At 45.4% G+C, this 10,893-nt stretch overlaps 2 protein-coding genes across 3 annotated transcripts in view; both read left to right on the top strand.

Annotated features, from left to right (window-relative positions):
• CHUK (component of inhibitor of nuclear factor kappa B kinase complex) overlaps window positions 1-8,500 on the top strand; it is a 31,847-nt gene extending 23,347 nt beyond the window's left edge. Inside the window, exons 16-21 of the mRNA XM_035329837.1 lie at window positions 222-271; window positions 1,030-1,126; window positions 1,910-2,057; window positions 4,770-4,906; window positions 6,363-6,462; window positions 8,420-8,500. Coding sequence (XP_035185728.1) covers window positions 222-271; window positions 1,030-1,126; window positions 1,910-2,057; window positions 4,770-4,906; window positions 6,363-6,462; window positions 8,420-8,446 — 559 coding nt within the window. The 3' untranslated portion in view covers window positions 8,447-8,500. The remainder of the gene's footprint in view (window positions 1-221; window positions 272-1,029; window positions 1,127-1,909; window positions 2,058-4,769; window positions 4,907-6,362; window positions 6,463-8,419) is intronic.
• Window positions 8,501-9,121: 621 nt separating this feature from the next.
• Window positions 9,122-10,893, top strand: part of ERLIN1 (ER lipid raft associated 1) — a 14,441-nt gene continuing 12,669 nt past the window's right edge. The window contains exons 1-3 of one of the 2 annotated variants that reach the window (XM_035329961.1): window positions 9,122-9,171; window positions 9,455-9,578; window positions 10,689-10,758. In XM_035329961.1, coding sequence (XP_035185852.1) covers window positions 10,739-10,758 — 20 coding nt within the window. In that variant the 5' untranslated portion in view covers window positions 9,122-9,171; window positions 9,455-9,578; window positions 10,689-10,738. Of the gene's footprint in view, window positions 9,172-9,322; window positions 9,579-10,688; window positions 10,759-10,893 lie in introns of those variants that run through there. The other variant, XM_035329960.1, reaches the window with a different exon arrangement.

A 10,893-nucleotide genomic window follows, 5' to 3' on the forward strand; every position in this document is an offset into this window, starting at 1 on the left:
GAGAGACTGTCTTTAGGGAAGCCTTGACTTCCATCACAGGAAAACTGTTACTGTATCCCAAATACTATAATTGTGCACTTGCAACAGAAGAAGGTGGCATCTCCAATGTATGAGGTTCAGCAAGGCATAACTTAGTTATAATGTTGTTGTGTTGTTTTTTTTTTTTTTTTTCTTGAGTCATCTCTTTGATACATGTACAAATTATTTTCTTCTTTTCGAAGGGAACAGAGAGCCATAGACCTGTACAAGCAATTAAAAACAAGACCACCAGGTATGGAAGGAGATTGTTCAAAGACTGTTCTGCATTTGTACCTGACCCCTAATTTTTGCTAATTTTTCTGAACTCAAATCCTGCAACCCTGAAAATACTGTTTAGGAGAAGGCAAATTATTGTATTAATGTTAACCAGACTCAAGAGCATACCTCAAGCTGATTTCTTCTTCTTGCTCAGCCTAGAGCTCTCCCAAATTCCTGTAGTACTGTTCCTCAGACATGAGTTTGTCCTACAGTTTTCAGACTTAGAGCATCAGCCTTGAAGAAGTCTGTCTGCCTCCAGGCATTTTTTTTCCTATTCCAATTACAGAGTAGTCCTTTATTCCCCCCAGATTTAGGAAGAACTCTGTCATCACTTCAGTCAAAGGGCAATCTCTTTTCTCCTCCTCCTCCTCCTACCTCTTAGTTATACTGGATAGAGCCCCACGTCTGGGTGTTGGGTATTCTGAACATAGTAGCTCATGAGCAGTAAGAGTCAGTTACTTATGTGTTTGGCAACCACCTGCAGACCTTATTGAAACCCTTATCTGGGCAGCGGAGTTGCTGGAATTGTATACATACCTGTGGAGAGAAGAGACGTTAAGGAAAAGCTGTGCCTAATGAGAGATTTTAGCTGATTTCAGAATTTTTAAATTTATGTTTCAGTTTATGTGGCTGCACATGTTCAGTGACTTTCCTTGGTGCTGGGCATTTGTGTCCACAGTGGCTCCTCACTGAAGAGTATTGTACTTAAATGGTGATTGATGTCCCTTCCAGATCATGCCTACAGTGACAGCACGGACATGGTGAAGATTATTGTGCAGACAGTTCAGAGTCAAGACCGAGTTCTCAAGGAACTCTTTGGACATCTCAGGTACTTTATGCAGAAAAACAAACAAATGCAACTTTCAGTATTTGTATCTGTAGCAGGAAAGGGGAGGAAAACCATGGAGAACAGAACCCAGATGATGTGTTCACAAATGTGAACTTGTCATAGCAGTATTAATTCTGCTCCTTTGTGTCAGAGTTGAATTTCCACCTGACTCTTTTAAAATGCAGCTAATGTATGCAACTAGTAGCAAAAGGGAGGAGAATGTACTGTTAGCATCCAAGAGGCTGCTTTAAAATGTGACAAATTTTGCCAGTGCTTAGGTTGGGATTAAATTGTTTTTAAAAATAAAGAATAGTGTAACAATTGAGAAGATAACACTGATTTGTTCATTAAATTCTCAAACAGATCAACAAAAGAAATAATACGCAGATCTCAGTAATCAGCAAAACATGACCTGGTTTTATTTTCAGATGTGGCTTATGCCACAAAAAAAAAAGTTGCTGCCTAAAGTATGGTCAGCCCACCATACCATGGTTGAGTTTCTCTGTTGTTCATTGTTATTAGGACCAATTTTTGTATCTCTTATAAGAATAGCTTATATTCTGGGTATTGTGTGTTGTCTGCCCGCTTTTTTGATTTTAAACTAGACTTAGAAAAGTCCAGGGGCCTCTCCAGTCTTGCGGGTATTGTACCTGCATCACAATGTTGTGCTAAGATGCTGTTCTCACAGATGTTTTCGTGAATCCCAAGATGAGGCCACCTTGGTCTTGCCAAAGCATATTGCCATACAAGTAGAAAAGTAACTGTGTTTTGTTTTTATTTCAGCAAGCTCTTGGGCTGTAAGCAGAAGATTATTGACTTGCTTCCAAAGATTGAAGTGGCTTTAAATAACATCAAAGAAGCTGATAACTCGGTGATGCAGATGCAGGGCAAAAGACAAAGGGAGATATGGCACTTGCTCAAAATTGCTTGCGTGAGTAGCTTTTGGATTAGTTGTTGGCTCTTCATTCCATTACAGGAACCAGGGAACATCAAATGAAACTGTGAAGAGACAAGACCAAAACAGACCGAAGAAAAAAAAAAAAAGATACATCCACACAAGTACTTTACTGTAGAGAAGGAAAGTTTAAAATGCTAATAGTTCACACAGATTTAGAAAGGCACTAGACAAATTCATGGAAAAGAAGTCCAGTAAAAGAGTCTTTGGTTCCAGTGAGTCCTCAGAAGGCAAACTGCTGGAGGCTGGAGTACAGTACACATGATATGGCACGACATGAGCCTTGTTCTTAGGTTCCCTGAGCATGTAGCATCAGAGGGCATATACTGGGATAGGTGAACTCCAGTCTGCTCTTTTAAGGCTATCATTATGATAGTATTGCTGCAAAAGTGAAATAGGTGCTTTCTTGAATAGTATAAGGTGTTACAAGGATACACTGCTTTTTATGCATCATTTTTAGTGACTGTAGAGACAAAACAATCTCCTGATTTCCACATGCTAACATGTAAGGTCAGCATAGGAAACATAGTCTTTACGCGCTCAAAATAGTTGCTGCTGTGTATGGCTCACAGTTTAGGACATGGCACATTGCAGTGGGTTGGCCTTGATGGCCACCACATGCCCACGCAGCTGTGCTCTCACTCCCCTTACAGAGCAGGACGGGGAGAGAAATAAAATGAAGAAACTTGTAGTTGGAGATAAGGACAGGGAGATTGCTTGCTAATTACCATCAGTCATCACAGACTCAGTTTGGAGAAGATAAATTTAATTTTTTTCAAGTTGATATAGGAGGACAGTGAGAACTGAAAATAGTAATAATAAAACCACTTTCACTCACCCTCCCCTTCTTTCCAGACTCAACTTTGATTTCTGTTCTGCCTGTTCCTGCCCTGGGCAGCACAAGTGATGGGGAATGTGTTCCTGCCCTGGGCAGCACAAGTGATGGGGAATGGGAGTTGCAGCCAGTCCATAACGCTTCATCTCTGATGTTCCTTCTTCTTCGTGCTCTTCCTCTGCTGCAGTGCAGGGTACCTTCCATGGGATGCATTCCTTCCCAAGCTGCTCCTTTGGATGGGATGGAGTCCTTGAGGAAAGGACTGCTCCAGCATGGGTCCCCCACAGGTTGCAGCTCCTTCCACAACCTGCTCCAGGATGGGTTCCACTCCACAAGCTGCATTTCCTTACAGGCACATCCACCTGCTCCAGCATGGGTTCCTCCATGGGCTGCACTGGGACAGCCAGCATCACAATGGTTCTGACCACAGGCTGCAGGGGAACTTACATGTGGTGTCTGGAGCACCTCCTGCCCTCCTTCACTGATCTTGGTGTCTGCGTGGTTACTTCCCTCTTATTTTCTTACTCACTTTCTCCAGCTGCTGTGCAGCATTTTTTATCCTTTCTTCCATGTGCCCTCTCAGAACCAGCATCGTTCACTGGCTCAACTCTGGCCAACAGCAGGTCCCTTTTGGAGCTGGCTCTTCTCTAACACAGGGCAGCTCCTGCCCACCCCTGCACCCCTCCCCTCACTACCCAAACCTTGTCATGTAAACCCAATAGGCACCTCCTTAAAATTCCTCATTGTAAAATACATGCCATGCATAGCACAGGTGACTTACTTGCAGAGACAATTGGCACCAGCTATTTGCAGAACCATCATAGAATAATTAAAGTTGGAAAAGATGTTGAAGATCATGTGGTCCAACCATCCCCCTACCACCATCACCCATTAAACCATGTCCCTAAATACTATGTCCAACCTTTCCTTAAAAACCCCCAAGGGACAGTGACTCCACCATCTCCCTAGGCAGCCCTTTCCAATGCCTAATCACTCTCTAAGAGAAGAAGTATCTCCTGATTTCCAATCTGAACCTCCCCTGGTGCAACTTGAGGCCATTCCCTCTAGTTCTATCACTACCTACCGGTGAGAAGAGGCTGACCCCCAGCTCCCCACAGCTTCCTTTCAGGTAGTTGCAGAGAGCAAGGTCTCCCCTGAACCTCCTCTTCTCCAGACTAAACAACCCAGTGCCATCAGCCGCTCCTCACAGGACTTGTGTGTCAGGCCCTTCACCAGCTTCATAGCCCTTCTCTGGGCATGCTCCAGGGCCTCAATGTCCTTCTTGTAGTGAGGGGCCCAAAGCTGAACACAGTACTCGAGGTGTGGCCTCACCAGAGCAAACTGCAGGAGGACAATCACCTCCCTGGTCCTGCTGGCTGCACTACTCCTGCTACAAGCCAGGATGCCGTTGGCCTTCTTGGTCACCTGGGCACACTCCTGGCTCATGTTCAGACAAGCATCAACCAACACCCCCAGGTCCTTTTCCTCTGCACAACTTTCCAGCCATCCTGCCCCAAGCCTGTAGTGTTGCATGGGGTTGTGACCAAAGTGCAGGACCCAGAATTTAGCCATGTTGAACATCATCCACTTGGCCTCTGCCCATTGACCCATCCTGTCCAGGTCCCTCTGCAGGACCTTCCTACCCTCTGGCAGATAGACGCATCCCCACCAATTTGTTGTTGTCTGAAAATTTACTGAGGGTTCAGTCTACTTGCTAGCTGTAGACTTTGCTTAGATTGTATATATAACAAATGGAGTTCATGGGGCCTAAATCACAAGTCTTGCATATAAAGTAAGCCTGACTAAATTCATCCTTTTGTCAATTACAGCAGATTGATATTTTTTTTTCCTAGACTCAGAGCTCTTCTCGATCACTGGTAAGCTCCAGCCTGGAAGGGGCAGCCTCAGCTTCCACAGCCACCTGGCTCCCCCAGAGCTCCTTGGAGCATGTACCTCACCGGCTATCATCTATGGCAATTCCCGGAGATGGGTAAGAACTATGGGGAAGAATGCTACTGCAGAGAAAGAACCAGTGTAACTATTTGTGCATATACTCAGAAATACTGTCCTCTGCCACTGAAGTCTCCAGTATTCAGGGGCCCATCCTGTTGAAATGTCTTCACTTCCCATGTGGTGGTTTTTGTATATCAGGCACGGAGCATTATGGCATACTATACTGCCTCTGAAGGCAACATTGTTCAGTTCCTGACTGGCATTTTTAAATAACTTTCTTCCAGCTACACCACAACAGTGGCCAAGGGGACCACAGCAAAATTAGACTTTGCCTGGTTTCTTTTCATACCCAAGTTCTGGTGGAAGTCCTAGATAAATTAGACTATATTTAGTGATTCTTACAGACAGCTTCAGTGATTTTAAAAAGTCTTAATTGTGTGAATGGATGTCTGAAGTTATTAGGAAGCAGTCTATCTGATTCAATATCTGTTTTTTTCATCCTTCCCAAATTCAATACCTAGTAAGTTGCTATAAAAATCAGAAGTTAGGTTAACTTTATTCACAAACTTCCACACTCTGGTCCTGTGCAAGTTCTACATACCACTCTCAGCTACAGCTTGGAATCTCTGTCACCTAGCACTGTACAATTAATTTCTTTCATGTCAGATTACTTAGTCTTGTGGTTGGTTGACTTTCATTATTAAGGTCTATAAACTAATCCTAGCTGAAATAGGAGAGTTGTCAGGAGCTGAGGGGTTTGGATTTTGTCTTTTTTTTTTTTTTTTTTTTTCCCTGCTCTTCTGAATTTAATAATAGTTTTACTTCTAGTCAGCCTAACAGAAAGAAGACACTCCTCAAACACTGCTCAGCACTCAATCTGCAGCAGTGATGATTTTGTTGACCAGGGCAGGGGTTATAAACACAAGCAGTTAATTTATCAAACTGTTTGGCTATCTCTTTGTTTTTGGGTGGTCAGGGAAATATTTAGGTTCTGAAGATACACATTTTCTAAGCAGGCTGTTGCTGGAAGGCAGTTTTTTGGAACTTGAGCAACTCTTGCTACTTGTCTTTTCTGTCTGCTGCTGCAGGCAAATTCCACCTCCAAGGGATGTGCATTAATCACCCTTTAATGGGTGATCTCCTCAAAGCTCCTCTTTGAACTATGGCTTCACTGTGAGGCACTGTACAAAGAGTTGAGAGATATAATTCCAGGGCCTTTGTACTCAGCTTGCTTCCCAGGTTCTTGTTAAGGTTGGATTTCAGTGTGGTTTGTGTACTGCCTCTGAAGGGAAGGAGAGCAAATCCATACATCCAGCGTCAGGATCTGCACGATGCCACCTTAAGGCATGTTTTGTGCACTACAAGGCAGCTCCTACAATTGCAGAGAACAATTAGTTCTTGTGTTGTTTTTCTTTGTTTTATTTTCAGTGCAGAGCCTACTGACATCAGTTTTAATTGTCTTTTAAATCTGTCTTCTTATGCCTTCCCTACAGGGAAGATTTTATTGATGTGATAGAAGAGAATCTGAATTACCTCGACCGCTTCAGCAGTATTTTGCAGGAGGCAAGACAAGAGCAGAGTAACAGCATGATGGTAAGCCTGTTGGAGTATTTCTGAGGACCTGATTTTTAAAAGCCACAAGATCCTCTTGAGATGCAGATAACTCCTTAAATAGGGTAATGTGTAATTATGCAAATTGCTGTGGCTGGCACATGATGTCTTTCATTCCCCTGGACTCTGCTAACATGCTGGTCCTTATGGAAAGTAGTATTTGGAAAAGTGTCAGCTGGCTAGACTGCACAGTGAAACTCTCCAGGTAGAGTTTGATCAGAATATTGGTTTCATTTTCAACAAAACTACAGGGTCACATCCCTGCACTGGAGTGGACAGGGCTCTCCAATTCCCAGAGCCCTTTTCTGGTTATTAAATGAAGCTCTCCTTATGGCAGAAGCAGGTCCTAGGAAGGCTTTTTGTATTAATCTGTGTTTGAAATATCAAGACATGACAAAAGTAGATAAAGATCATGCAGAAGTGTTGATGTGATCTGAAACTGTTCCTGAACTGGTGAAGGCTGGTAAGTTACTGCTTAAAAGAGCTCAGTTACTGGGAGGATGAAGAGCACCACAGAATACCAGGTTTCTAGAAAAGGTTCTTACCTGATTTTGGAGGCTATATCATAGAAACACCTATATAAATACAATGAGAAAAGAGTAAGTAGGCATGTATATCAACCTTTTTATCAAGGAGAAGTGTCAATACAGCTTCTGTGAGCATTAGATTACCTCACAGATTTATTGCAGTCTTCTAAGGAAGTCATTGATCTGTGGAGAAGTGAGATCTGCTGGCTTGCTATACCTTGGATTTTCAAAAAGCTTCTTATAGCGTCTCCTTGGGGCTAACATCTGTTCTCATTGGATAAAAAGTTAAAGCTGTTTACAAGTTGTAACTGCCGAAATAGCAAGGAACAGTGGGTTGGAGAAATTGAAATGTTTGATGAAATAGACCTCTTGTAATTCTTAAATATTTTAATTCATAGACATTTTAATGTTCTGCTGTTTATGAAACATAGTAAACAGTGAAGTGAGTTTGTTGGAGTTATTAAGTTATTCATGATGAGTTCAGTGAAATGAAAACACATTAGTAGGAGTTTCAGACAACTTCATAATACCAAAGCATTGAGCAATATGCATGGGGGGATGAAATTAGCCACTGATTAATGCAAAGTAGTTACGTTAGTAAGAAAACAACCTTAATTATGCACAGCTTGGTCATTAGCCATGGATTGATGAATACTCTGTTCAGCCCTGACAGGGTTGGTATCAGTTCTGTAATACAACCTTTCCTGTTGTGTTTCCTTGCTGTTTCTGGAGAGGAGAAAGCAGACCTATGACTGCCTACTTACCTGTTAATCTCTGTCCTCTCCAGCCTCTCATTCCAAGGTGCAGCATCTGTCTCTGGCATATTTTAACCCAGAAGGATTGTTTGTTGTGGTGGAATCATGCTCTGCAGATTAGCATATGGTTTGTTTATGCTTGGTTTCCTTCCTGTTTTCCATGTATCATGAAACAGAAGTTAGGCAACAGGAAGGCAGCAGAAAATGGAATTTGTCCTCTTCAATTCACTTGGAAAAACAGAGGAAAAAAGGAATAACTATAAGATTCTTTTCTCTGTTCTTACAGAAGTATGACTTAGAGCCTTTAGTTTTTCTTTTGTGTTCTTGCAGTACCTGTCCAATCTCTAGGACCAGCAGCACTAGCTTTTGTTCAGACACAGAACATAATTCCCAAAACCATGTATTCACAGAATATAACTTCCAAAGTGACATCACAGTATAGCCTGTGATGTGCCTGAGTGCTGTAATGAGGACAGGGAATTCTGTACAGGAGGCAAACCGAGCAGTTAAATTGTGAGGGTTTTTTCAGCTGTTCCGTCAAAATGATTCTTTTAAGGAGAGATGCTAGATAGCGAGAACGCTTCGGTCAATGCCTTGCCCGCAGGCATGGAACAGCAGCTTCCTTCACATCAGTCGTTTCCTTGCTTCTTCTTGCAGGGTTTTGACTGGAGTTGGCTGAAATAGCTCCGCCCCCCCCCGCCCCCCCGCGCTGCTGTCTGCGAGTGCATGCACTCAGAGAGGTTGCTGGGCTGCCCCGCGCCGTGACGGCCGGGTAGAGAGCCCCCTCGCCTCGTCTTTTGTAACCGCAGCCCAGCTGGTGACAACGGCTGCAGCGGATATACGAGACGGGCAGTGACGGCGTTTGACGGTCTGCTGCCGTTAAAGCACCCAGCTTGGCGGCACCGCACCGAGGAAGCAGCCGCTGCTGCTGGGCTCTGCGCTGAGGAGACGGGGCTGGGCCCCGCCAAGGAGGGCGACGGAGGGGGAAGGCGGGGGCTGGCGACGGGGGGGGGGACGGGCTGGAGCGGTTCGTGATGTGTACCGCAGACGCGCGTGTATTTTAACCCGAGTTTATTGTAAATAAACGCTGCCCCGAGGCCCCCCCCAGCCCTCCTGCCGCCCTTCTCGGGCAATCGGGCCGCGGCCGCCCGCCATGACGCCATCAGCGGGCGCCTCCCTCGCCGCGCTCCCGCCGCCGGCGGGTGGAGGGAGGGGGGTGGGGGGGCGGAGCCTGCGCGCGGGCGGTGGCTGGACTAGTTGGGCCGCCGGTGCAGCGGGAGCGGCCTGGACAGGCCTCGCCTTCCGCCGGGGGAGCGGCATCCAGCGGGCCCGGGCCCGCGCTTGCCTCCCTCCCTCCGTACGGGAGCCCGGCGGGCGCCTCCCTCGGGACGGCTCCGCCAGGTAATCGGGTAAGAGCCGGTTCCGGGTCGGCCCGTAGGGCGGGGGGCGTCGAAGGAAAGTCGCGATAATTCGGGGGGGAGGGGAACGGACCGCGCCGGCCGAGGCAGTAACAGCGCTTGGAACGGGGGAGGCCTCCCTGGTGCTGAGTGAGGTCTGCGGGGTGCTGCGGGAACGCCTCCCGCATCACCGGCCTGCGCAGGCCTTTTCCTTCCCGTTGCAAAAGGGGCAGTGGGAGGGGAGGCAGCGCCTCGGCCCCGCTGTCCTCTGAGCTGCACAGTGTTTGTCCCGCAGGTGCTGCGAGGATGACCATGGCCCAGGCCGGAGCAGTAGTTGCAGCCGCCACAGGAGTCCTCATCTTTTTCTTGTACTCCTCCATTCACAAGGTTGAGGAGGGGCACCTCGCTGTATATTACAGGTACTGTTTCCTTCTAGCACTCTGAAGGTTTCTGTGGCTTTCTGTAGCTTTTTTTTTTTTTCCTATTGCTTGGTTTCTTCCTCGGCTCTTGGACTACATTTGGAGGTGATTGCTCCCCTCTGATTTTTTTCTCAGGTTTTCGCTCAGAGATTGGCAGGCTGAGTTGTTTCTGCTCTCTTACACCAACATGGGTCTAGAAAGCCCGTCTGTGTACAGAGCCATTATGAACTTTGGTCTTTCTGAATCCTGAGCTACTTTTCGTATCTCTTACGAAATTACTTTTCCGGTCACAACTTGGATTTAAAAGCTTAAAGCCAATGTTCTTGGTCCACCCAGTCCTTTCCTATCTGTAGACCCTCTCCCTCTCATGCTGAGTGCTGTTACTTCTGTCCCAGGCCATCCAGAATATTGACTCAGGACTGAGTTTCACAGGGGTCTTGCAGCTGCTGTGGCTAGTCTTTACAGAGCAAGAGAGAGTGGTCGCAGTCACTAAATGCCACCTGTTGACCAGATTTTACTTCAAACTTTAATGAAAGAACAGAGGAATTCAGCACCCAGACTTTCCGATTTTCTTTTTTTTCTGCCGTATTTCTGTTACATCCTTTTTACACTTCACATTTGCCATCATGGGCCATTTCCTTTGTGCTGCTTTTTCCTTTTATTACAAGCATGTTGAAGCAGGGTGCTGCACTGCACTGAGAGGATTGATCACTTGAAGAGTTCTTCTGTGCCTCCTGTCTTTTAACCAACTGTCTGACCGCACGAGAGACTGCAGATTTATTTTGTGCTTTGGGTAAGGGACTGTACTGAATGCCATTACGGAAATCCAAACTGACAGTATCACACCAACTGCTGGGTTTTTCCATGGTTGCTAGTCAACTATGCAGAGAATAAAAATCTGTGTTTTTGAAGCTCTCTGCAATGTTGCCAGTGATGGAGGATTTTAGCAATATCTGCTATCTCTAGAAGCTAATTGCTCACAGGACTGAAGAAAATTATTGTCAAGTAGCAACGGGCAAGCATCTTATGCAGAATCAGCTCTTTTATAGGTGAGTTGTGTAGTCAGGGCAGTTCACTTTATGCTCACTAGCTTGCCATTTGGTATTGTAGTCTATAAGGTTACAGGCCTGCAGTGACTCCTTCTGAGACACCTTGTGTTGATGCTACAACTTTGGAGCAGGTGAGTAATGTAATTTGCCCTACCACAGCAGTGACTCCTGGTGTTTTGAACATTCTCTCTCTCTCAGAACCAGCATATAGTATTTTCTGTTTACTTGAACCTTTTCTCAATTTTTCTTTTTTTTTTTTTTTTTTT

Source organism: Oxyura jamaicensis, chromosome 6 (genome assembly GCF_011077185.1).
Source record: "Oxyura jamaicensis isolate SHBP4307 breed ruddy duck chromosome 6, BPBGC_Ojam_1.0, whole genome shotgun sequence".
In the NCBI taxonomy this organism is placed as follows: domain Eukaryota; kingdom Metazoa; phylum Chordata; class Aves; order Anseriformes; family Anatidae; genus Oxyura; species Oxyura jamaicensis.